The sequence below is a fragment of the Neopsephotus bourkii genome, unplaced genomic scaffold (genome assembly GCF_033783945.1).
Source record: "Neopsephotus bourkii isolate Nb327-2 ecotype Australia unplaced genomic scaffold, CSIRO-AGI_Nbou_v1 NB_951, whole genome shotgun sequence".
NCBI classification, from domain to species: Eukaryota; Metazoa; Chordata; class Aves; order Psittaciformes; family Psittacidae; genus Neopsephotus; species Neopsephotus bourkii.
In genome coordinates, this window is record NW_026901445.1 from 2,847,746 (window position 1) to 2,875,538 (window position 27,793).

The window sequence follows — 27,793 nt, forward strand, 5'->3', positions numbered from 1 at the left end:
TTGCCTTTTAATTCTTACATTTCTTGGGAAAAGAGTGAGCTGTTTCTTTGCAGAGAATTTCTTTTTCTCTTTGGTTTCTCTGTGTTCCTACATTCAGTTTTGCTCCCAAAGCCAGTTTGCCTTTTTTTATCTGTAGTGGTTCCTGAGTTTGACCTGAGTGCCACTAATAATAGCCTCCAAATGTAAATCCCACTTGATTTGTCCCCACTCACCATCCCCCCAGCAACAATAATGGTTTAGAGTGTATAGTGTGTTGGAATATTGATGTTGTACAGAACAGGCGAGCTGAAGCTTTTCAGACAATAAAACAATCCTACACACTTTGGCCTATCTGATAATATAAACACGAAGGGTGTTAGGCTTGTTAGGGGAAGGAAAATATTACTTGCCCTAGGGCATGTGCATGTGGAATTGAGCAAGTTTACTGTCTGCAACTGGGTTTTACTTACGGGTGTGGAGACTTAACCAGTGGTGGTCTCACCTGTTCTCACTTCGGCCAAAATAGTATGAAACCTCAATGTATTTGCAGATATATCAGAATATTAGGTAACTTGAAAACGGTTTAAACTGTAGCATAAAAAGAAACCGAGCCTAACCTGGTTAAAGATACTGTCAGAGTGAGCTTACTGACTTACGTGAACATTCCTTGTATGTAATGAAGCAAAACTCTTAATTCTTCAAATAATAGTTAACAAAAATATGTTGAATATCAAACAGTCCCCTGCTTTCATCTCAGTCTGTGGGGGTCGCCATCTTGTCTTTCTTCCCCACTTGGTTCAAAGATGCGTAACATAGACTAGCTTGGTAGTAGGATGCAGGTATGGAGTTTTGCAGTGTGGGTGATGCCAGTGCAGGACCAGACAAATTGCAGCTGCCTGGTGGGTATTGAGTTTGAAGGGCCAGCTGGCCAGAATTATATTCAGAGAAGGGAGAGAGGAACATCTGCTGAACAGGACTAACTCACAGTTGCAGAGGGTGTATGAAGTTGTTTTGTCATCAGTCTGAAAAAGCAATTTTAATGTATCTTCCTATCCTCCAGTGCAGAAGTTCCCAACCTTTTTGAGCTGTTGGCTTGTATAAGCATTCAAAGTAATCTTGTGGACTACCGTATACTTCATGGAGACTTTCGGGTCAGAAACATTAGTAAAATGATCTAATACAGTTTTGAGTCCTGAAGGTTTGGACTGCTTGTTCTAGGCAGGAGCAGATGTGCCTTTTGCATATGTGTTTTGTGCTTTTAACTTTTAACCCAGATCTTGAGGGACCAAGGCCTCAGGCTTTCAGGGGCATAGATGTAACCCTCTTTGCAAAGGCTTTAGGTAAACTTGTTATATTGATGAATCGCTATGCAAATGTTAGGGAATAAACAAGTATTTAAAGATTTTGACAACAGGTTTTTTTTTTTTTTTTTTGCCTGTTACTTACCTGAAATGAATTAATGATTTTATTTCATGTTTTGTTTGTTTTTTAAACCATGAGCTAATGGGATAGTATTTGAGATTATAAGGCTACCTGGTTATTCGCTGTAGATGTGGCTTCTGGTTTCTTTCATCCTTCACAACTAAATTGTTTGAGTGCTTATTGTTTAAAAGATGCATGGAAAGTATGTTCTCAGCTCTTTATTTCTGAGGATTGATCCAGTGTTCTGGACAAATAAAAATGTTCTACGTAGTGTACTGTTTCTTAAACTTAATTTCCCACTCACCCCCCTTGGTGGAGGAAGAAGTGCTCTGTGTGTATACAGTTGTACTAGATATTTTTGTTCATTGCTGTATCCCTTTAGAAATTGGACTAATATAGTTTCAATCCTATTTTTTATTAATAAAAATGTGTTTTATTGTGGTGTTTCCTTTAAAAAAAACCTTAGTCCTTAACTCAAAACCTGCAGAAACAGGCTTCTGTTTATGTTACTGAAAGATCTCTTGGCTTTTGAAAGCACTTTAAAAATCCAGTTGAGACTACTTATGCTGTTTGCCTGCTGTGAAATTCACACAGTTTGGACATGGATTCTACAAAACACATTTTACTGTGGTTTGATAATCTAAGCATGTAGTTTTCAAATCTCTCAAGAATCCTCTTGTGAAATTACATCTCCATTTAAACCTTTAAATTTGATAAAGGCTCTTTCTGGCTGTCCTTGTGAAAAGATGAGCTGTATTTAGTGGGGCATTTGTTGCTCCATTACAAGGTGTATTTGCATAAAAATACAGAACTTGGGTACATTGTTTTTAACAGTGACTGTAGTGTTGTTAGTGAAAGATACTTGGTTGATAAAGTCCTTGAGTTTTCAGAGCAATTATAAGGATTTATAATTCTATAACATCACACCATAGTTTCATGTTCACTGTCTACCTTGCTTAAGCAATGGTAAGGAATACCTTCCTGGTAAGGAATAGCTTAAGCAATGGTAAGGAATACCTTCCTGGTAAGGAATAGCAGGTCCTTGTGAAAAGATGAGCTATATTTAGAGGGGCATTTGTGTGGCAAAATAGATCAAGGAGCTAACTGATCCAGCTGAAAAGATCTTCCTCTTGGACTATTTTTTCAGCCTGATTAATTCCCTTCTGTGTCTGAACAAACAGCTGTTCCATTGGCAGATTGGACAACAAGGAGGCTGCTTAGGTGGGGATTCTTATCAGTCATACACATGCACAAAAGTATCTACAAATCAAGTAGTAGTTGCTTGAAGACTGAAATGATGGATGTGGGGAAACCTATGTTGAGAAGTGCTTGTTTAAAGATCTGTTTTACAGACTTTGTCTTCTGCTGCTGTTACTGAAAAGCATTCTGAACAAGATGTTCATTTTGATTTCTTGAATGCACTGTAGAGCCCCAAATTAATTGGGGATGAGGACCCATTTGTAATGAATGTTGATATAGAAGTTATATGTTATTAACTTCATGAGGAAGGACATCCTCTTGCACACCTAACTATTGTTTCAAGGCATGTGTGTAGTATCAACAGGGGTCCTAAAATAAAACAATCTGGAAATTTCTGGACTTGAGGTAGAGGACTGGTGCAGAAGATGCATCCTCACAGTGCTGATAACTCTGTTTTCCTACTTTCTTTAAGTATTTTTTTTGTGAAGAAAAAAAATATGAAATATTTTAGGACTGTATTTTACATGTAGGAATGCAAATGTGCATCTTTTGTGACACTTCAGAGATATGTAACATTTATCTTCTTAGTTATTCTGGTTGGTAGGGGTAGCTTTTAATTCAGCTTTTGAAATTTCTCTTAGTAAGCTGGGAAAAGCCATAGTATATCTCACAAATGCATGAAGTCTTCAGGGGAAAAAAGCTTGAAATACCTACTCTTCTGTCCTGACTCTTACTCAAAATAAGGGACTGAAGATGTAGGTCATTGATGAGCTTCCCAAATTGTTTGTATTTACCAAATACTTAGTAGAATTTTATTAGTAGCATTCATCTGTACAAGTAAGCATACAAAAACGTTTTTAAGAAATGTGCTGCCTTGGAACTTGAAGATGTTGATGAGAAATCCATTATAACTTTGTGATGATTGATGGAATACTTTGCCAATACATTGACTTGAAATTTACAAGCAGTAAGTGTAGGTGTGCATGAGATCTTTAATTAAAGAAAATTAATATTTGAAGAATTAAGTCACAGAAAACAAAATCAGAAAGACCCAGAATTGCTGGATACTTTAAAAGTGTAACTTAAGATTTCCTTGATGCAAACTTTGATGTGTGAGCTCAAAGAGTACACCAAGCACATGGTAGCAGGCCTCCTTTCCTGAGCTGGAAGACTACCATTCTCTGTAGCATAAGGAACACTCCACTCATTATACAGCTGACAATGCATAGCAGTTTGCTTCTGCTATAGATTTTACAAAGCCTTTAGGTGAGACTGGATCTGACTGCATCAGATGCTGAGAAAGAGATCCATTACTGATGTTGAATCAGATCAGCGTGGAGAACTGCCCAACCAGCTGTTTGTATAGTACCATTACCCTGACTTACTTTTTCTGTAAAATAGTTTTGTAAGGATTTCTAAGGCCTTTGTTTTCTTAGATTTGTGTGAGGAAAAGATAAATTTGTTGTACGAGGCTTATAATTAATAGCAACACATTTCTTAATGTCAGATGCTTTTTTCCTCAAAGTGATTAGAAACTAATTTTTAGTTCTTTTTCTCTCCAAATTAGTTGCCTGTAAGCTTCATTCTAAATAAACCTCTTAGTTGCTGCCCGTATTGTCACTTCTGTTGTTTGATAAATGCTGCTTGATATGTGAACAGACGGGATGCTTATTAAATCATTCTCAGTCGGATATTGTAGACTAATACTAAAATGGTGACTGCAGAAAATACACTTTCACTTAATGGTCACTTGTATTGCAAACAAAGCAAATACTGTGTATGTGCTCATGTGTGTACACCCTTAAAATAAGAAGGGAAAACATTAATTCTGCAGAGCTGTTGGAAAGCGTATTCACTAATTACTGATTTTGAATATTAAAAAAAAACCCAAACCTTAGTCTGCTGGACAAAACCTGCAGTGTCTCTAGCCTGGTGTTTTTGTTGTGAAGCAAGAAGGATGACCATTATGTATCACGTTTCTCATCGCAATCTCAAAGTCATGGAAATACCATGTGTGTTCCTGTGCGTGAACATGCATAAAATGAAAATGCTTATGCTGCTGTCAGTTGCTGGGATCTGCTGACTAGGCAGCAACTCTTGCAGAAGAGGACCTGGGGCTCCTGATGTGCGAGAAGCTACCAGAAGTCAGCACTGGGACTCTGTAGTCTTCAAGGCTAATTTACTGGGCTGCCTTGGCAAGAGCCTGGCAGGCAAGTACAGGGAAGGGACTGTTCATGTTTGTGGAGCATCCTTGGAGCTCCACCTGCAATGCTGTGCAGTAGATCACATATATACATGCCTTGCATGAGAGAGACAGACTGGAGGGAGTCTAACACTGGGTTGCTCAGATGGTTGGGGGCTGGAGCACCTGAGGGTGAGGAGGAGGTACTGGGTCTGCAACTCTGAGGAAGAGAATGCTAAGGGAGAACGTAATTGTTCTACTTAACCATCGTTAAGCAAGACATTACAGAGATGATAGCTACTCATCTCAGTGGCTTTCCTCTTAGAAGTGTATGGTGAAAAAATGAATCAATGGTCACAAGACTAAGAATGAAAATTTCCTTAGGTCATGAAGGGAATGTCATGTTGCATGGGAGTGGGTGAGTGCTGCATCAGGACTCCAGAGGGGCTATGTGCTCTCATCTGTGGAGACTTTTGACTGGACAAGGTCCAGAGCAGCCTGATAGGAATACAAATGTGAAGTTTGCCTGTTCTGAGCAGGTAGACGACCTCCAGAGGCTGCTTTCAAGCCCCATTATGATTTTACTCTTTACAGGGTTTTTTTCTAATTTTATTATCAAAGTATCTTGAGGAAGTTGGCAAAACAAAGGCACGTTGGTGTAGATAACAAGGCTGCTTAGAACTGTATTAAGCTGTGGAGGGAAAAGTAATGAGACATGATAAGGATCTTCATTGAAGACTGCTGGTGACTATACTGGAATTTTTCTGCACTGCATTGAGCTTTCCAACTGGCTAGACCAGAAGTGCTTGCAGGCGAGCATAAGGGGTGCACACAAAAAAAAGGTTATGGTACCTATCATGCCTGTGATCACTGTGATGAACATAAAAAGTCATTTCCAGAGGAACAGCTTGGAGTGAGCAACCTTGTAGGCAGCTGAAGTTTCTCCAGCTTTTGCTTTCTGTAGCGGAAGAGCTTACTGGCAGCTGCTGCTGTGAGGCTTTGATCTTCTGCTGGGTGTGTGATGGTTCCTTAACGCTTAGCTGGAGCATGGTTACTCGAAGAATTGCTTCATGGAGCAGATCTGCTCTGATTTCCAGTTGATCACCATAGCAGCTCATGACTGCAGAGAGGTGCTAGGGCTAATAGCAGCTGAGAGAAGGTAAAAGAGCCGTGTCAGATCCATAAATCTTTCTGTATTACTGTCATTAATACTTGTGTTGCCTTGAGAAGACAGTGTTGTGCAGATCATATGTTTCTGTTAATTCTTACATATGTCCATTTAGTGATGTTAACAAGAAATCTTAAGGCAAGGGAGGTGAGCAGAAGAGGAAGTTAAAACCCAGAGTGATTGTTCTGTGTTTCAGCAAAGCAGCTCTCCTGGGGTTTGAACCCATAGGTAGTTAAATATGTGAATACAGGTGTACATGTGTGTAAGACAGTCGGATGGGAGATACAGTGTTGGGGATGCCACATCCTTGTAAGCCCTAGATGTGATCTTTAGTAGCTTTTAACACCTAAGATTATGTTAGAGCAAAGTTATCAGTAGTTATGATACTTGCAGGATCCTGGGTATGGAACTACAAATATAGATTTGAGCATGTAATCTTAATTTTAATTTTTACTATAGAAACGGTAAAAGCAAATCCCATGTTTGACATGCCAATCAGCGTGAATCCTAGAATCGTAGAATGGTTTGGGTTGGAAAGGACTTTAAAGATCACCTGGTTCCAATCCCCTTGCCATAGGCAGGGACAGCTTTCAATAGACCAGGTTGTTCAAAGCCCCATCCAACCTGGCCTTGAACACTTCCAGGGATGGAGCAGACACAGCTCCTCTGCGCAACCTGTTCCAGTGACCTGCCACCCTCACAGTAAAGTATTTCTTCTTTATATCTAATGTCAATCTACCCTCATTCAGTTGAAAGTTGAAATCTTGATAAGTTCTTGATTGTTCATTGAGTGAATATTGGAATCCTGGAAGGGTAGTAACATGGTATCCTAAAAAGCTTTTTTAGAAGAGAGTGGGCTGGGTTCGCTTGTTTTATTTTGTGCTGAAAATGAATACTGAGGAGACGGACAGTAGCAGGAAGGTCCTTGTAGGTGCTGGGGTTCATCTTACGAGCAGTGAAGCCTTCCAATAGTGTGTTACTTTCATTTGCACAGTTGCTGCAATGCAGAACTCCTTGTTGCTGAGCAATACTGAGGGTGTCTTTTGCTGTTTTTTAAATTGGAGCATTACAGGATTCTCGTGCCACTCATATGTCGAGAAGGAGGAAAAAAAGATTCAGTTTCGAATAAGGTTATGTTGGGCATAAAAGGGTTTCATTAAATATTAGCATGACATTGCATGGAAGTTAGAAATCTTGATGTTGCTAGAGCTACTTTATTCTCCCACTCTTTCAGTTTATTTGAAATTCTTTCTACTGAGTTTTCTTCAGAAAATTTCTCATCATAACTCTTCATGTCCATAGCCAGTAGCTTTAGCATATGGTGCGCAGCAATGCTTCTGAAGTGAGGTTTTGTTCTTGTTCAAAGAATGGGAATTCTTAGACTATTCCTAGTTTGGGAACTTATGTCTTAGATATTTTTTTTGCTAGGACAGAGCATCAGGCACTACTGAAGTATAAGAGAAATGGGGCAACAGAACAGGCTATCTCCATTAGTAATGCATTTTGTAGATTAGTGTAGATTTCCAAAAGCTGCCTAGATAGTAAAGCCTTTATTTTGAACTGTTCTGCCTTGCTTCCCACCCCCGTCCCATAAAATTATTGCACAAAGTACTGTACTGCGTTACTAGAGTTATCTGTGAAGGAACTGTTAGGGCTGAGGTTGTAATATATTAAGGAGTACTTTGTACCATTCTAAAGCTCTTATTACTGAGGTATTGTATACCAGGTACTTCAGACAGGATTTCAGGGCACATTAGGCTACTTGTACTTGACAGATAAATGCATGAATTAGTGAAAGTAGTACATTCATAATTGGATTATAAGTTTTTGTAACTGGAATTTAAAGTCTAAATGTTTTGAGATATTTTTTTTTAGAATTATTAATATAATTCTTAAATTTAGTTTTAAAACATTCTGAAAACATTTTTCCCAGGTGTTATGCTACTTCTTGATTCCTCTAATGTCCTGTAGCTACTGTTCTCTTCATCGCTGATATTTAACAAGTATTTTAGATCACTTGGTAGCTTTTGTATGCTTGTGTCCTTTAAAGAAGTTAGGGAATATTTTGATCTGTTTCTTCTGCTGAAACATTTATCTTCACCTTCCCCTACAAGAAGAGGTTAAAGACTAAGCATTTCCTCCTACCGCAGAGATAATCCTGGAAAGGGATTTCACTTCTAACCTTGTGCAGATCTCATTGAAGTACTCTGAGTATTATTTACTGATTTATTTTCCCTATGGTTTGCCTGTATTTCTATATTACTGGTTTGCCAGTGGTCACTGGATGGGCAGAAGACTAGCATACGCAGGCAGACTCTTGTATTATGGTTAGAATTAACAGTTCCTTATGTAGATAGCTGAAACACTGTAGTGCCAAGATTAATAATTTATTCTCTTCCTATGAATTTCAAGTTAGATTACACACATGAAAAACAACTAGGTGCTTGGTGACAGCCAGCATGGCTTCACTAAGGGGAAATCCTGCCTGACCGATTTGGTGGCCTTCTATGATGGGCCTACGGAACTATGAACAGGGGCAGAGCAGTTGATGTCATCTACCTGGACTTGTGCAAAAAGCATTCAACACTGTCCCACATGACATCCTTGTTTCCAAGTTGGAGAGACATCAGTTTGATAGGTGGACCACTTGGTGGATAGAAAACTGGCTGGATGGCCTCACACAAAGAGTTGTGGTCAATGGCTCAATGTCCGGCTGGAGACCAGTAATGAGTGGTGTCCCTCAGGGATCACTGTTGGGACCAGTCTTGTTCAAAATCTTTGTAAGTGACATGAACAGTGGGATTGAGTGTGCCCTCAGCCAATTTGCCGATGACACCAAGCTGTGTGGTTTGGTTGATATGCTGGGGGGAAGGAATGCCACCCAGAGGGACCTTGACATGCTTGCAAGGTGGGCTGATGCCAACCCCATGAAGTTTATCCATGCCAAGTGCAAGGTCCTACAGCTGGGTCGGAGCAATCCCAGGCACAGCTTCAGGTTGGGCAGAGAAAAGATTCAGAGCAGCCCAACAGAGAAGGTCTTGGGAGTACTGGGCGATGAGAAACTTAACATGGGCTGGCTTCAGTGTGTGCTCACAGCCGCGAAAGCCAACTGTATCCTGGGCTGAGTCAAAAGAAGCATGGCCAGCAGGTCAAAGGAGGTGATCCTGCCTCTCTACTCTGCACTTGTGAGACCTCACTTGGAGTATTGTGTGCAGTACTGGTGTCCTCAACATAAGGACATGGAACTGTTGGAACAAGTCCAGAGGAGGGCCACGAGGATGATCAGGGGACTGGAGCGCCTCCTGTATGAAGACAGGCTGAGAAAGTTGGGGCTGTTCAGCCTGGAGAAGAGAAGGCTGTGTAGAGACCTCATAGCAGCCTTCCAGGATCTGCAGGGGGGCTATAAGGATGCTCAGGATGGACTCTTCATTAGGGACTGTATAGTGATAGGACAAGGGGTAATGGGATTAAACAGGGGAAGTTTAGGTTAGATACAAGGAAGAAATTCTTTCCTGTGAGGGTGGTGAGGCACTGGAATGGGTTGCCCAGGGAGGTTGTGAATGCTCCATCCCTGGTGGTGTTCAAGGCCGGGTTGGACAAAGCCTTGGGTGGTACGGTTTAGAGCGAGGTGGCAGGGAGATTGGAACTAGATGATCTTAAGGTCCTCTCCAGTCTGAACTATTCTATGCTTCTGACTATAGTTAAGCTTTTTCAAGTCCCTGAGTAAGCTGAATAGACCATGACTTACGATTCTGCACAAAGTGTAGTATGGAGTAGCATTCTCTTGAACGCAGTAGTCCCAGTCATTTGGCAGAAGGGTAGTTTAAGTGAGATTTTTAACCCATTATCTGGGTTCCAGCAGCATGCATTCATACTGCATTTTTGACACAGTTGAGTTGGATGCTTAAAATGGAACAGCTTTTTGAAGTCTTGCTTCTCTGAATTTTCACTGATTTCGGATTCTAAGAATAGTCCTTTTTTTTTTTTTAAAAAAAAAAAAGGGAGTTACAAATAATGCCCTGCCGTAAACCTGAATACTTTAATCTTTTTTAAAAATGTTTGCCTTGATTTTTTTCCCCATTTAATGTCCTTTTGTGTAATCTTTTATTTAAAAAGGGATTAAGGAATTGGAAGATCCTTGCCTCATCCTATTATTTCTGAAAAAGGTTTTGCTAAGAATAGTTTTTTAATCTGCTGTCATAACAGTTTCTTTGCCAAACTGTAGAATTAGACAGTTTTCTTTTGATAGAGCCACTCTGCTTTATTGTTTCTGCAGCAAAACTGACCTGCAAGAGACAGTTGGGAGAAGTGTTGCTTCATATATTGCAATCATAGGATTCATCATGGAACCATCTGTAGTGGAGCTTCATGTGACATTACACTGAAGAAGCTGTATTCTCCCCATGAAATGTAGTACAGCAGAGTGTTTGCAGAGGGATTTTGTGTGTGTGTGTGTGTGTGTGTGTGTGTGTGTGTGTGTAGATGTAGCACTATTCATTCTGATAGTGCTTCTTCTAGAAAAATACTACCTATTATTTGTGTGTGTGTGTGTGTGTGTGTGTGTGTGTGTGTGTGTGTGTTTAAAGTCACAGTTAAAGAAAAGAAAGGTAGGGTAAGAATCTGCAGCAATAGAAATGCCTGTTTACAGGCTCTTTAATACTGCATATTGCAGCCTATCTGTCTCTTCATTTACATCCTACTGGCATGTGAATCAAACCCATTTTACAAAGGAAGATAGTTATCTTAAAGAGTCTCTGCTAATGTCTAATCAATCACTTCTTAAAAACATAATGTTTAAGAACAGAGGAATTTGCAGTATCTTCCATTACAAATGCATCATTTCACTGTGCAGCCTCCTGCGTTGATCTCTGTGTCATGTATATCCTTATCACAAAATACAAAACCCTGGAAGACTTATAGTACAGAATGCCATATAGTAGCAGAGTGCCAGTGTAAGAAAGAAAATCAGAAGTGATTTATAACTTGGTGAGGATATGTATGTTAAGTAACTGCTGTTGGCCACAGATGAGAACTTCCCAGAGAGGATGGGCTGATATTCTAGGACAGCTGTGTTGACTTTACTGGTCGTGTTAGAGGAACTGACTTGACAAGGAGAAATGCTGGGAGGATGTAAATGCTGCTGTTGTTGATTTGGATAAACAGGGCTGATTTGACTGTCACCAGAATTAACTTGCAAGCCTCAGATAAAGTTTGGGTAAATCTTAAACTGTCTCAGGACAGTTGTTAGGATGTTTCAGAAACTTATGTTGGTGGCTTTCTCTAGAGATCGCTTCATGTTCAGAATATGTACCTTTTAAAAACATATATTCCAGAAACCAGGAAATCTGGATAGCACAAAGTTAATATTCACAGATGATGAAGAAGTGACAGGTTTAATCTCCTTTGCCACAAACCATCAGACTTCCCTGCTTCCTTTGAGGAGAGGGAGATGGCTGAATGGTAGATAACCAAGCACAGATGTTCACATCTTTCCATGGAGCTGATAGAATGCATTCACTTAAGCTTCTTTCTTTCCTTGGTCTTCAGGCTACTGGAAATCTGATTTTTAGACCATTTTTAGACCAAATTTTGACTCATTTTCTCATTTTTCTGTTTTCTGAATCTTAATCTTGTTTTACTTCAGCTTGCCATATTACAAAGCTAGAGCTGCTGGTGTCTGTGATGTGTGTTTTAATTAATTGCCAGGCAGAGCCTGAGCCAACAGGCTGTGGATAATTTTCTCCTGTGACCAGCTGCTTTAGCGGTTGTCGTAAAGGGGGGGGGGGATAAAACTGACTAGCACTGAAAGTGCCAGAGGTGAGGGCAGTTACTGGACTGGTTTAGGTAATGTGAGTGTGCAGAAGATAAACAGAAATGTGCAGTTCAGTGTGGTTTTTTTCCTGTGCTTTGTGACAATCTGTTATTGTTTCTGTACCATCAACAAGCAATACCTTAACTCATGAATGACTACTGTATGCTAGTGTATTTTTTTTTGTAGTGTAATTGCTGTAGCTTATAGTGACATTATGTGACAATATTTTAGTATAGAGAAACTGAAGTGCAAGAGTAGGAAGGTGGATTAAGTAAAATCCTCCCAATAAGAGCTTTATTGAGAAAAAGCAAAAACTGTCTGATTTGAAAAGAGAATCGCTGCAAAACTGATGTAATTTGTGAGTAATTTACTGTGTGTGTGCATTTATTACATTGTTCTTAATTTTCCTGATTGTGCAAGGTATGTGGTATGTTTGGCTGTAAAGATTCAGTTCTCAGCTGTATTTTGTTTGATATTAAACAAAACAAATGTTTTAGAAGCAGCAGAAATTATATTGATTGTCTTATTTTGGATCTTTTGTATGAGATGTTTCACAGTACAAGAACTGTGTTTAGAAACTCACATAGTTAAATATTGATTTTTATATAGAGGATACTCTGAACTTGTGAATGTAGGTTCAGCGTTTGACACTGGGGAGCTGCTGACCCCTGTTGAGGAGTAGTGTTTTCTTAAACCACTTTAGAAAATATTACTGTTTGATATTGGGTTCGAATAAATGCATGCTGCTAGCTTCTGAGGAAAATGCGATGTGAAGTGGCCATGCTGGCCTTGCCTGTGCTCCACAGGGAGCAGTGTGTGAAAGCACTATTGGAGCTTTGGTGGCTCTGTCCATGCCAGCTGGCTGAGCAGTGCTAGGAAATGGTTCAGCTGGAGCAGTGCTTAACAACAGAAATTGGCTTTGCGGCTTTCTATGAATTTGCATGTGGTTTTACGCTACCTATTTCTAGACAAATGCCAGTATCTCAGTATTCTGCTAGTTGCAGTATTCATTTTGTTGCTGCCAATCATAGGTCTTTCTTTACTGTTAAACAATGTCTGAATTGTTAGTTACTTCTGACCTTTTGAAGTTACTTGAAACTTGGAAGTGGAAAAGCTCAAGTTCCAGTTGCTAATGCAGCAATCCCTGAGTGCTGCTCACTTTCTTGAACTTCAGGTTTACCCAATTTCAGGTTCAGGTGTTAATATTTTGGCACTGATGATGGCAACCTGTGACTGACTGCTATTTCTGGGTGCCTAGTATTTTAACATGATTTGATGCAGGGAATTCAGGCATAAAACGTAGTGTTGAAAATTAGCTGTTTGAGCTCATCCCTGGCTTTATTATTAACCTCTTACTGTGGCTTGTGAAACATTTGGGGGTGAGGTTCCAAGAATGGCAGTAGAAGAGTAAGCTTCTCTGCTTTTGTCTGAGAGGCTAGGGTATTGACCAGAGTAGTCTGACAGAAGCAGTGTTAGGGAAGATGCCAGCTTCAAGTCCCTGGCTGTATGACTAACCCTTCAAATATAATCCTTAGGGTGTTGCAGCTTCAGTGGCACTGCAGAACATGTTCTAAGCCTTGGTGAAATCACCTTGTTTGAGAGAGGAGCAGCATGAAAAGGGAAAGCTCAAGGGGCTGCATTTGCCAGCAGCTGCTACTGAAGAGCTCTGCTTGGGGAAAAAAGTATGTTCCTCTTCCCTGGAGAAATTCTTGAGTGACTGCCAGTAGTAACTGTCCTCTCACTTCTCTCCCTCCAAAGCAAACAAAGAAGCTCCCAGGTGCTACTGGTGCTTGTAGGTCAGGCTCTTTACGTGTGCTCTGCCCGATGCTGAGGCTGATGTCACGGCCCCTCCGTGGGAGTCATGTGCTAATTGAAATGCCTAGAAGAAGGAGCAGGTCAGTTTAAGATGAAAAAATTAGACATGAATTTGTTATCCTTATTTATGTACATACATAACTAGTTTTAGTAACTGCTAGTCTGTCCCTAAGCTGGGACCTGACTTTCAGTAGCCGTGAAGTTTTATGGGTGCAGTCTGCCCCCTTCCATAGCACACTGGAATTATTTTTATTCAGTGGGTAATGCAATGGCTGGCTTGGCTGTTACAGTTCATAAAATGTGTAAATATTAAGTTGGGAAAGATTTAAATTGCAGGAAGCTAACTAAAAGTAATAAAAAATAAAAAAATGCTGTTTCTGTTTCTATGAAGAAGTTCTCTCCTTTCCTGCTCCCAAATTCTTCATTAAGATGAAGATAAAAGTTCATCCATATTTGCAAGGAGAAAATATAGAGGGCTGTGCCTGGCTGTATGCTGAAGAACTCTGAATCATTGAGAAGTTGACTAGCATTTGCCAGCAGCTCTGCAGATAGCCCTGATGTCTCCCTAGAAGATTAGTTCATCCTCAGTGCTCTTGGATTCTGGTTTCTTGTATTTTCCTCACTGTGTGTTTTATAGGTGGGGAAAAGAAAGCCCAAATCTTCCTCTACTAATTCAGGCTTCTCTTTGTTGTTGTGTTTTTGGTTTTGGTGTTTTTTCTTTTTGTCTTCATGTTATCCTAGCAAATCTTAAAGTTGTATTTCTGTCTTGATTCAAGATCTGGAAAAGTTTTACTTTGTTTCTGATTTTTAAAACATTTTTTCTTCCATAATCCATTGTCATAATTGGCAGTTAGATTCCTTTTTACAGGGTAGTTCAGGCTGCCTCAGCACTTCTAGAAAACTATAAGGGAGATACAGTTTCTTGCCTATGTGTGAAGTGCAAGGTCTGGAGTTTGTGAGGATTGAAGGAACTGCTTCTGCTACGAGGAAGCACAGGAATGTCTCTGCTGGAGGCTGGAAAGGGAGGAGGTTGGCCCTAAAACTGGCCTTGATGGAGTAAGGGATGCAAGGATTTTTGAGGCGGAAAAGGAAGTAAGGAATGGATAGTGTGTACTGCTACATCTGTAGAGAGAAGTATGGGTCTAGAGAGCAGAAGCAATCCGAAGACTGGAGAGATGTATGTGTTGCAAGAAGGCAGCCTGGTTTAGAGCATCTGAGAGTACCTCACCTGCAAAAGATTCTGTCAACAATAAAGTGGCTGCATGTACTTCAGTGTGTTCAGTCTTAAAAATGCTTAGCTTTTTCCATTTGAGTTCCAGCTTTCAGTCACTACTAATTTGGATGAGGACTCAAAGCACCTCATGATTCTTGGGGTACTTTGTAGTTCTTTTAGACATACATCTGGATATGATGGTTTTAAGAAAGGTCTCTGTAAATAAGGTGGTAGGATTACTTGTCTGTTGCAAACAACTGGGATTTGGGGAAACAGACCAGTTGTGGAGATTAGAATCAGATTATTAGACTTTCTTTTGTGAGTGCCTCTTTCAAAAAGTAATACAGCTTCTTGGAATGCTCTTTTAAAGGCAATATAAAGTATTGAATTTAGCAGAATTTTGTATTTTACTAAGGGTATTTTTATTGACCACTGATAAATAAGTACAGAGTTTTTATGTGCGAGGATTTAGAAAAAGAAGTTGAATTTTAGACATTTTATGAGTCACTTACAAAGCCAGTTTTATGTAAATACTCTTTTCCAAGCAATGTAATTTGTTAATTTTCATTGTTAGAGGGGGGCCATACTTCCTCTTTTGCTTAGAGCCTCTTGTGCTACCAACTGTCCTACACACAGATTGTTTTGTATTTAAGAGGAGAGACAGTGTTCCTTTTAATTTTACAAATGTCTGTATTTTTCTATAGATGGGGGAGGGGTCACTGTACAGGTTTGAATTGGAATTCAGTATGGAGTGTGGGTTGTTGTGAGGTGTGTAAAGCGGCTGTTTGAATGGTAAACAGCTCCTTTATACTGACTGGGGCTTCAAGTGATTTTTTGAATGTGGAATTAGGTTCAGTTCATTGTGTTTAATTCAGTTAGGTAATCTTTTTATGGAACTGTAATAAGGTGAATATGGGCCAAGAAAAGGCAGCTGGCTAATGAAGTTGCTAAGTCACTGCCTATTATGTTTGAAGTTGCCGATGACTGGAAAAAGGGAAATATAACCCCCATTTTCAAGAAGGCGAAAATGGATGACTCGGGGAACTACAGACCAGTCAGTCTCACCTCTGTGCCTGGCAAGATCTTGGAGCAGATTCTCCTGGAAGGCATGCTAAGGCACATGAAAATCAACAAGGTGCTTGGTGACAGCCAGCATGGCTTCACTAAGGGGAAATCCTGCCTGACCAATTTGGTGGCCTTCTATGATGGGGCTACAGAACTGATGGACAGGGGTAGAGCAGTTGATGTCATCTACATGGATTTGTGCAAAAAGCACACTGTCCTGCATGACATCCTTTTCTCTGAATTGGAGAGACATCAATTTGATGCTGGACCACTCGGTGGATAAAGAACTGGCTGGATGGCCGCACGCAAAGAGTTGTGGTCAATGGTTCAGTATCCGGCTGGAGACCAGTAATGAGTGGTGTCCCTCAGGGATCGGTGTTGGGACTGGTCTTGTTCAACATCTTTGTCAGTGACATGGACAGTGGGATTGAATGCGCCCTCAGCAAGTTTGCCGATGACACCAAGCTGTGTGGTTCGGTTGATGTGCTGGAGGGAAGGAATGCCATCCAGAGGGAACTTGACATGCTTGCGAGGTGGGCTGATGCCAACCTCATGAAGTTTAACCATACCAAGTGCAAGGTCCTACAGCTGGGTCGGAGAAATCCCAGGCACAGCTACAGGCTGGGCAAAGAAGAGATTCAGAGCAGTCCTGCGGAGAAGGACTCGGGGGTGTTGGTTGATGGGAAGCTTAACGTGGGCTGGCTTCAGTGTGAGCTTGCAGCCCAGAAAGCCAACTGTATCCTGGGCTGCATCAAAAGGAGCATGACCAGCAGGTTGAAGGAGGTGATCCTGCCCCTCTACTCTGCACTTGTGATGGTGAAAGGCTGAAAAAGTTGGGGCTGTTCAGCCTGGAGAAGAGAAGGCTGCGTGGAGACCTCATAGCAGCCTTCCAGTATCTGCAGGGGGCCTATAAGGATGCTGGGGAGGGACTGTTCATTAGGGACTGTAGTGACAGGACAAGGGGTAACGAGTTAAGACTAAACAGGGAAAGTTTAGACTGGTTATAATGAAGTTCTTTACTGTGAGTGTGGTGAGGCACTGGAATGGGTTGCTCAGGGAGGTTGTGAATGCTCCATCCCTGTCTGTGTTCAAGGCAAGGTTGGACAGAGCCTTGGGTGATACGGTTTAGTGTGTGGTGTCCCTGCCCATGGCAGGGGGGTTGGAACTGGATGATCTTAAGGTCCTTTCCAATCCTAACTATTCTATGATTCTGTGAGTTAAGGGGTTGAGTTATTTCCCTGAATGTCCTCCCCTTCTCGGTAGATTCCTCAGATTACAGTTACTGGTCTTGATATTGAGGTGAGGTGACAGGAATACATAAAGGTAACTATATCCAGAAAAAGCCTGTCATCTGACTGGATCATGTGGTTAGAGCCGATATATGAACTTGTAAACTGCAACGTTAAAACACTGAAAAGACTGCATTAGTATTAATGGATTTCATGCATTGTTAATTTAAGACTCTGCATAGAAGTTTCCTGTAAAAGGTACCTAGAACAGAGTTGGTTTCACAGAGAGGGCTGTAAGTCTTCCCAACAGATTTATCAATCTACCAATGACAATTGTTGAACCACTGAGATAATTTTTTTGTATTAACAGATGGTACTATGTTCTCGTAAGCTTCATTTTGCTGCTGCATACTTACAAGTTTTTTGCTTTAAAACCATATTTATTTTTCTATATCAGACCTGTCACTTTTTCTGAATTTCCTCTTTAGTGTTTGACTTTCTGGTGGCCAAAAGATATGTTAAAGTGTTCTGTTATTTTAAGAAATGTACCCGCACTGCACTTCAGACTTCTGGTATATAAGAATCACTCCAGGATATTTATGGTATTGTTTAATAGTTGCCTGCAGAAAATGGCTCCTGAGATGAAGCTGTAGAGTTAAGATGTTGTGCTGTGCCACTCCTCCTGTGAGTAGTGGAAGCCAAAGGGAAGACTGCTGTAATGCAGACTTACATTAAATGATGTGCGAAGCACTTCCACATCAGTTACTCACAAGCTAGAGACCTCATTAAACATGTGCCATTGTTAAGAGTAGTTTAGGCAATCATGTGTAAGTTGTTCAACTTAAAACCACCTGACTTGTGAAGGTGTAATTTGAAAGCTGTGTAAAATGTTAATTAATCCTGTAGTCAACAATGAGAGTATTTCATTTTAGAATAAGCTTCAGGTGTTTCAGACAGCTTTAGCATTTCTAATGTTATGGTAATACTTTGCTTCAGTGTTCACCCAGCTAATTTTTCTGAATTCCTTATCTGCATCAACATAGAATCATAGAATAGTTAGGGTTGTAAAGGACCTTAAGATCATCAAGTTCCAACCCCCCTGCCATGGGCAGGGACACCTCACACTAAACCATATCACCCAAGGCTTCGTCCAGCCTGGCCTTGAACACTGCCAGGGATGGAGCATTCACAACCTCCCTGGACAGCCCGTTCCTGTGCCTCACCACCCTAATAGGAAAGAATTTCCTCCTTATATCCAATCTAAACTTTCCCTGTTTAAGTTTTAACCCATTACCCCTTGTCTTGTCACTACAGTCCCTAATGAAGAGTCCTTCCCCAGCATCCCTATAAGGCCCCCTTCAGATACTGGAAGACTTCTATGAGGTCAAACACTAAAGAGGAAATTCAGAAAAACTGACAGGTTTGATATAGAAAAATAAATATGGTTTTACAGCAAAAATCTTGTAAGTATGCAGCAGCAAAATGAAACTTAAGAGAACATAATACCATTTGTTTATACAAAAAAATTATCTCAGTAACAGCTGGAAGTAGTGTGCAACATAACTTTCAGTTTTAAGTTCAGTATGGAAAAGGAAAACATGAAAACTGTTATTACTTTTGTGAATAATTTAATGACTTACGAAGTTACTTTTAAGAAAAAGAATAATTTTGTGTTTCCATTTCCTAAATTTGAGCCTTTGAAACATTTGTTTTATTTAATATCTGAAAACTGGGCTTTGTTTGCAATACCAGTTTAACAGATGTCTGGAAGCCTTTAAATGTGACAGCTGAAAACTAGACAAGCATTCAGAAATACATGATGCATATAAATCAGCTATGTGCCAACTGTATTTTCACAAAGAAATTGTATAAAATTCATTAATGCTATATGCATTTACATACAAAATGCATTTGTTTTGCTTTCAGTAGCAATCTATCATATACTTGAAATACTGTTGGCTTTCTCTAGGTCAACCATAGATTCCTACAGAGTATTTATTTTTTTTTAGGGTTAGATCCTTTTCTAAAATGAGTTATTGAATCATCATTGATACGTGCCTTATGTCGTTATAATGTTGATTATATTACTAATTAATTTGTTCATGTAGGTAATTATTTTTAAATTGCCTTTTCCCTTTCTTCATGTCTTTAACTGTCATGATCTTCATCTTTTGTTACCCTACTTCTGAGCAACTACTGCAATAATCTTCTTCTTTAGCTGTAAAACAGCTCTGCCCAGGAGCCCTCAGTTTTCAGCATGCATAGGTAGATCGCTGTCTTAGTTGGCATTTGTGTTTCACATAAGACACATCTTGCCCAAAGGCTGTTTGCTGTCTTAGCATCCCAATTTTCTTCTAAGACTAAGCACATTTATATTTGCTTGTAGGAAAGGATTGCCTTAGAAACCATGAGCATGAGAATCAAGTGGGATTCCACACAGAACTTCTAGCTTATGATGGTTGTTACCTCTTATGTTTTTTTCTCATTTCTTATATTGTATTACATTTCAAGGTATTAGGGTATGAAAATGTCTTCTCAGCTGTACTTCTTCACTGCAGTAGGATCAAACTGAATATATATAATTTCTTACATAGAAGAATACTTAGGGTAAGGTATTGTGCGGTATGGCATGGGATGAACCCTGGGTTGTTGTTTTTTTTTTGTTGTCTAGTAAAGGTATAAGCCAGCAATTACTGAGCAGTCTTAGAGACCTAGCTGTACAGAGCATATGTTTCTCGATCCTTTAAGTTGGCACCATTCTAGTCAATTGTTTCCATGTCCCTGGTGGGAACATTATCTCTTGGGTTCCACTTCTTTGTCTGAAGAGGTGTTTCCCAAATGTAAGGGGTTTTTTGGTTTTTTTTTTTTTTGTGTTTTTTTTTTTTTTTTTCAGTTTGCAGTGCAACCTTTGAAGCTTTCCTGTTGTTATTGTCTCTAGTGAGGGAAAAGTGCAGAAGAGGTCATAAAATATTTTGTGCTCTTGTGTAAACTGAGAGGTCCCTTCTGCCACAAAACCTGTTCCGTTTCTGCTCCTCTGTATGCCTAGAATGCATCCATTCAGGTCAGTGCGTGAGAGAAGAAACATTATGCATGATTGTGTTGTTTTTAAAGTGTTCTTTGATTTAAAAAGCACAGACTTTGTATCTAATGTGAAGGCTAGCAGGTGTGATAGCCGAGAAGATACTATTCGATGGTAGTGTTGTGCTGAAGGTGAATTAACTCGGATGTCTAGTTGAAAGTGTGTGGTTTTCCAGTTAAATTCTAATTGTGGAAATATAAACTTGCTGTGGGTAACTCAGGCATACAACACTTAGGGCCTGTGTTGGCTGGGCAAATTGTTGTAATTGCTTGCTCCTTCAGATAAACTTTTCAGACTGCTGGTGCAGATGAGCCTGGATTGATCTTAAAAGCAAAATGTGTTTGCCGAAGTCCAGCCATAATGACATAGTGGGTGCAGGTCTGATAACTGTCTGCACCACAGGCTCTGCACAACCATAAACCTCTACTGAGCCACAGGAGTGCCAGCTCTAGTTCAAACACGTTAAGTTTATTTACAGTTTGGGAAGGTGCCGAGTTCAAGCTCTGTTACTTTGGAGGCCCCTTTATAGCAGGGTTGAGTGGTATAGATGAAAAGCATAAAAAGCATTAAATAAAAAGGGATCTGGAATGAGCATCAAGTTATCTCTCTGCCTTGTAAAGAAAAGTTTACACACTCTGCAAAGGCAAGCTTACAAAATACATAGCTACTGTTTATATAATTTTGCATTGCAGATTTTTGTTTTACCTAAGACTGAATCCATCTGGCCATGTCTAAGGTTTTAAATGCATCTGCAGTAGGATTTTTTTTTTAAGTGAAAGCTGTGTGACCAAAGTATTACCTTCTCTCTCCCACCCCATATATCCATCCCCAAATCTTGTTTCTCAATTGTATGTAGGCTGTACTGGAAAAATATTTTAATGTATATTGCCCATAGATTGTTCTGTATCTTTTTTAGTAAGTTGAATATTTTCAGTATTAGAAACAAAGCTTGATATTAGTATACAGCATTATCTTCCAGATACCTTGAGGTCAGCAAGTTTATATCAAATGGGCTTGTTGAAAAATGCTAAGGTATGTGCCTTTCTTTCAGCATAAGTAAATGGTAGAAGTTTGCATATTTGTGTGTAAACATTGCTATATACATGGTTTCTTTTATTCTAAACTCACTGGGTTTTTTTAATATGCGTACTTTAAACCTGGGTGAAGAAATTTAGACAGTCTTCATTGTCAGTATTATTCACTTGTGGAGGAGTAGAATGGGGTGTCAATAAAAGAGTTTTTGCTATACTAGTTAAGGTTAGCCATAACACTTTCATAGGTACACGCTGCTTGTCTTTTCAAGGAGCTACAAGCTCAGTGCATCCATGTTGATGCTTTTAGAACTTAAACTTTATGAGGCTGTGTAAAAGAATTGATGAGTAGAAATTCTTGACCATCTTAAGTCTCCTGCAGGACTGTTGAGTTCTTGGTTGCTTTTGGTGTAATCAGACTAAAACTCACACACAGTCTTGCAGGAGCCCTAGAGGACTTTCGCTGTATGATACAGTGTTATTTCCATTGCCAGCATTTTGTTGTGCCTGCTTCAGGTAAATAGTACTTGTGGCAATCTGAATGATTAATAAGCTAATGTGCCAAACCGTACCATGCTATTTTAGGATTCAGTTTTAGAGTATCCTTACCATGAGTAGTTGCAGGCTGTATTGAAATTTGCTTAGGCAAGGTGTTTTCAAGGAAAAGCACAATAATTGATATGGGAGAGGAAATTGTTCTGTGGGATTCTGCCCTGCTGATGGTTGACAGTGTTCTGGCAAGTTGACAGTTAATGGGACAAATGTATTATTAGTTTCCTCATTAATAATAGAAATCTGGAATCTGCATCCTGCCTTTCTTCCCATATGTGCTTGTGCAGAATTGCTAGAAAATGGAAATAAATGTCAGATTTCAGGCAGGTGAGTTTATCTGATACAGCTTAATCATGTTTTAATGAAAGACATTGCAGGCATGCATTGTGTAAGAATCTTGAAAGTCTTGACAGTTTCTGAATTTAGACTTTAATATTTAAAGACTGAGACTTTTGCTGTAGTGGATCTTTGAAGCTAAACTTCGTAAGACTAGTCACCAGTAAATTAGCAGATAAGGAAAGAATGAAGTCTTTGACTTTGTTCTGGCAGCTATATTTACAGAACCAGGCAGTCCCAGGCGCTTCTGAGGATATTTTTGTGAGAGGTGAAGAGACAGGGAGCACAATGGATTCTGAGCTGAGTGGGAGCAAAAGTTGAGTGAAAGTAAACTTGCTTATAAAATGAGAGGTTTACACTTTACATGGTTGACAGACAAAACTGTGTAGAAGCTTTAAGAGACTTTGAGGCAAGGGGTGTAGAGGAGATGGATGTCAGGCTGAGGAATCTGTAATGGCCAGATGAAATGCAGGAGGGTTGGAGGCAAGGGGAAAGTGTTTTATATAAAACATTAAATTTGGAGTGGTGTTCCAGAGCTGCTGTATGGAAATGTGTATTAAAGTACAAAAATGTCCCAGTCGTATCTGAGTTTTCCTCCTGTGTTTTGACTTTCACTTGCGCATTACACCTTGACTTGAAGTTTCTCAGGAGTTCTTTAAACTTCCTTTTTCAGAAAGAAGTCCCTTCCCTGAAATAGTGCCTTACTGAAAGTGCAGAAGTAATTTGGTTTTGGAGTATGTCAGAGCAGGGCTGTTTGTTTTTACTTACTACCTTCTGTAAACTGTTCCTGCAGAAGCAATCTTTGCACTCCAAAACCCATCTCCCCAGGCTTGCTCTTTATTTATTTCCTAGGACTTTGAAATATTGCCAAGTAGTGATCTGAGAAACTGCCAGTCTTCGCAGTCCTGCAAGGCTAGTGATGCATGGGTCAGGGTAGTAATGGGATGTTTGAGGCATGGTGCAGCTAAATCAATTCTCTTACAAAACACCCACAGCTTTATAAGAACATGTGTTAAAAAGAATAATTACTTAATAAATTTAACAACTAAGGGGGAAGCATTCACTGAAAATTTCTTGTGACTTATTTTGTAAATAGATACACTGGCAACTAGAAGGCTGAGATTTTTAACTGCTAGTACAAAGATGCAGTGCACTGTAGGCTCTTCAGTGTTACTGAAGTGATGCATAGCATACTTTAACAACATTTTAAAAGGTCCAGTAGTAGGCAAAGTCTTTCAAACCATCATCTGATAATTCTTTTATAGAATGTTATTTTTTTTTTTCAGTTTTATTTCATTATTTATTTACTAATCGAAGGTTTTCTTTGGGTTAGTTTGTTTTGAGGGTTGTTTTGGTTTTATGTTTAAGTTCTAAGTGTCATGACTGACATCAGTTGGTGAATTTTACAGCAGGGTAGAGGAAAATTTAATTACATCTGACTGTTCCTGAATCATGTCCTTCAATCACTTAGGTCATTCTTTTTTTAAGTAACCCATAATAATTAAATCATTGACAGCAAAAGTTTGTAACTTGTGTTGAATTAAGATAGAATCACAGAATTGTTTTGGTTGAAAGGGACCTGAAAGACTATCCAGTTCCAACTCCCCTGCCATGGGCAGACACCTCCACTATACCAGCTTGCTCCAAGCCCCGTCCAACCTGGCTTTCAACACCCCCAAGGATGGGGCAGCCACAGCTTCTCTGGGCAACCAGTTCTAGACTGGAAAGTTCAGCAGATTTATGTTGGGTTTTTTTATTTATTTTATTTTCTAAGTGTAACCCTTAAAATGCCCTGAATTGTGGTACAGTGTATCTACAATATTGAGCTTTAGGAATCTGGAGTATTGTGTGCAGTTCTGGTGTCCTCAACATAAAAAGGGCATGGAACTGTTGGAACAAGTCCAGAGGAGGGCCACGAGGATGATCGGGGGACTGGAGCACCTCCCGTATGAAGATAGGCTGAGAAAGGTTCTCCAGTTCAGCCTGGAGAAGAGAAGGCTGTGTGGAGACCTCATAGCAGCCTTCCAATATCTGAAGGGGACCTATAGGGATGCTCAGGAGGGACTCTTCGTTAGGGGCTGTAGTGACAGGACAATGGGTAATGGTTTAAAACTTAAACAGGGGAAGTTTAGATTGGATATAAGGAAGAAATTCTTTCCTGTTAGGGTGGTGAGGCAATGGGTTGCTCAGGGAGGTTGTGAATGCTCCATCCCTGATGGTATTCAAGTCCAGGCTGGACGAAGCCTTGGGTGATATGGTTTAGTGTGTGGTGTCCCTGCCCATGGCAGGGAGATTGGAACTTGATGATCTTAAGGTCCTTTCCAACCCTAACTATTCCATGATTCTATCTTATGTCGGAATAGTTTATATTTTTTAATAGCTACTTAAATAGATTTAAAGTCCTTGAATTTTTGAATGTAAGTATTTTTTGATTGTTGAAGCTCATATTGTAGATGCTTCCTTTCTCTATTTAGGCAGTGCAATGAAATACTTTGCCTCTAAATGATTTCAAGCTTGGAGACCAAAGACATCTCATACTTACTGTGGGGCTCGAAAAAGCCTAATTAGACATATCTTCCTTAGGTAGGCCTGCTTTTCTCCATGGGTATGGAAGGGCAGGTGAGGACACGGCTCTTTGAGAGTGTTGAACTTTCTGTTCCTCATGCACAGCAGGGAGTGGAAGGGGCAAAACCAAAGATTGAGGAAGAGGGGGAGATTCAGCCTAGAATGAGTGAGAATGATGGTCTAGTACATCCTGCGTGTTATAGTCCTGATCAGAGCTGTCTATTAGGCAAATAATTTGTCACCAGTCCTCATGTATAGGCGAAACTACCCTTTGTGCTTTCTCTCTGATCAGTGGGCAGATTCCCCAGCATCCCTGGCTGGAGACACCTTCAGAGTGTATCTTCTTTATCTATGATACAGCCAGGCACTGGTTAAAGTGAAAGAGATAATTTGCATACTATACCTTGTCACAGACTTGTTTTGTTTTTTTTAGGATCAGCATATCTGCTGTAATAGTAGAGGTAGGGCTTTTCAATTATGATGATTAGACTTAGTGTACAGATGGGTTGGTTTGGGGCTTTTTTTAATTTGTTTTTGAAGCAGAGATTGTAGACTATAGGCAGTACCTAAATGACTGCAAAGCTGATAGCTTCAGAAAGGAGTGAAATATTTATTATAGAAAGATTACTTACATACGCTGGAATATGCCAAGATACTGGTTTGAGTTATAAAATAGTTAGCAAATGTAGGTTTTCCAGTACATAATACCAAGCACATTTTGTAATATTGTGCAGCAAATGACAAAGCTTTAAGGTGATAAAATTTGCTTGGTAATAATACCATGTGTGGTCTACATGTAAAACCTGTTTCTAAGAGAATACTGTATCTCAAGATCTTAAACTATATTTGCTCTTTTTGTGAAGTTCACCAAATTGGAAAAAAGTTCAAAAGTTCAATAAAATGCTTAGATTTGGCTACTTTAAATGCTGACCTCTAAATGGGAAGGTATTAATATTCACCTGAAAACCTTGGATGGGGGGAAGCTGTCCTTCCTGTATTTGTTTCTGAGGATTTATCCAAAGTGGAATATAAAACTCTCATTATCTTGGTGATACCAAACAGCTCTACCTACTAATCTGTTCCATTTAATCTTACATTGTTCAATGTCACATCTTAATACAGTTTCAGTGGGTAAACTCAATAGTTTGTTTTCTCAGCTGACGAACAGATGTAGGATTGTGTGAGATGTTGTCTGCCTTCTTTGTTTTCTGATTTTCAAAAAATTTTTGGCTGATTGCACTTCTTCCGTAACAAATTGTGCCTTTCCTAATTCAGTTGGGTTTTTTTGTCATTTGTGTTTGTTGAGTGTCTTTATTCCAGATTTTTGTGTGATTTACATATGTGAAAAAAGTGTTGAGAAAGAGGCACAGTCTTATAGTAAACAGGAATTTGTACTAATAGACATCTGTTGCAGCTACACCCAAAACCCATGTAAAGAGAAAATTGTCAATGCACAGTTATTATCAAAGAAACAGGAAATGGTACAGTAAAAGCCACCATGCAGGGTTTTGTTTTCTCCTGTGGACATGTGCATTGAGGTGTTGCCTTTTTTTTTTTTTTCTTTTTAATATGAAGGGATTTTGGACTACACGTCCTTTTTTCTGACTCGTGTTCTCCGTTCCCCTGATTATGACTTTTATTCATAGGAGCTAGTATGTGAGATCCATGACAAGGACAATTTTTCCATTCTGGCCTAGATTGCCTGTATGTGTTGCCACATCAGTTACAGATGCTCCTGCCAGCTGTGACCAAGACCATTTTGATGATTGCAGTGTCTGGAAGAGCTCTTAATGTTTTGTTGTTTTTGTGATTAGAGTCGTGCAACAATCAGGTTGGAAGGGAGTTCTGGGGAGTGTCTGGTCCAAACCCTGCTCCCTTGCTGTATGTGTGTGTGCGAAGGGATGGCAGAACTACTGGAGCTCTCTGGATGACCTGTAGCTTCCTGACATTTAATTGTCTGTCGTCGTCATCTAAGATTTTTGATACCATCCATTTATTTTCTTATTGTATTATTTTTGCCCCTTTAGAATAGTATCTTAGGAACATTCCTAAAAATAAAACACTTCAGACACATGCCACCACATTCCTGCAGACATTAAAAAGAACCTACATTTGCATATGCAACTTATTTGAGAAAGTGTCTTCTGTGCATTATAAAGAACTTTGCCTTTTGTCAGATTTCATAGAGTTGTAAAACCTTAGTTTTTCAAATGTTATTTATTTACAGGCCAGAAGCAAAATTTGGATGAAGTGATCTAGCTGAGCTGCCATCATGAGCAGAAGCAAGCGTGACAACAATTTCTACAGTGTTGAAATTGGAGATTCTACTTTCACTGTATTGAAACGGTATCAAAATTTAAAACCAATAGGATCAGGAGCACAAGGCATAGTATGGTAAGGTTTCTTTAAAATGTAAATGTGCTTGTAAGTTCCTGTAGCAGAATTTTGAGTCCTTTTACTCTTTTATGTTACTGAGTAGGAGTGTGGAAAACAACTTTTATGTGCAAAATGGCAGTAGTAGGTGTTGGCTGATTTTCCTCAGTAATGGCTCTTTGTGTTGCTTTTTGACCTATGTCCTTTCCTGATACCCTTCTGTGCACATTCAGGCAGCTGTGCTGAGTCCTACAAATTAATAGGGCAAAATAAAAAAAAATGGATTAAGAAACTGATCCTAATCCCAAAACACACAGTTTACAGTGAAATAAAAGCCAGAAATACTCTATATAACATTTACTGCTTGTAAGTCTTTTTACTTCTGGAAATCTTAGGGGACAGTTTCACTTGGTTTCATAATCATGATGATTAGTGAGCGCTTATAATACTGACTGTCATTGTAATATGTTAAATATGTGATGCAAGTTTAAGAAAATACGATTTCACAACATAATTCTTTGAATAAGAGTTCTGTTGTATACAGAAGAGTGTCTGATTGATACAAGATTGGAGACCAATAGCTGCTTGTAGGCGCTGTTCCCTGTGTGGTGATGTTGTCCCAAAGGTAAATGTTTGTTTAAGCAGCTTCTGAGTTTTTTGGATGTTCAAGAAAAGGATGTAGATAGAACATTAACTTGCAGATCTTCCAGTTTATTGTAACTCTTAAGATGCTAACCAGGGGCATAAAAATACAAAAGAAACATTGAGGAAG

At 39.5% G+C, this 27,793-nt stretch overlaps 1 protein-coding gene across 6 annotated transcripts in view; it reads left to right on the plus strand.

The window, feature by feature from the left end:
* MAPK8 (mitogen-activated protein kinase 8) overlaps positions 1-27,793 on the plus strand; it is a 166,641-nt gene that overhangs the window by 117,693 nt on the left and 21,155 nt on the right. For 3 of the 6 annotated variants that reach the window (XM_061358817.1, XM_061358818.1, XM_061358819.1), the window contains exon 2: positions 26,876-27,042. In XM_061358817.1, the coding sequence (XP_061214801.1) occupies positions 26,921-27,042 (122 nt within the window). In that variant the 5' untranslated portion in view covers positions 26,876-26,920. Of the gene's footprint in view, positions 1-20,080; positions 20,147-26,875; positions 27,043-27,793 lie in introns of those variants that run through there. The other 3 variants (XM_061358816.1, XM_061358815.1, XM_061358820.1) reach the window with 3 other exon arrangements.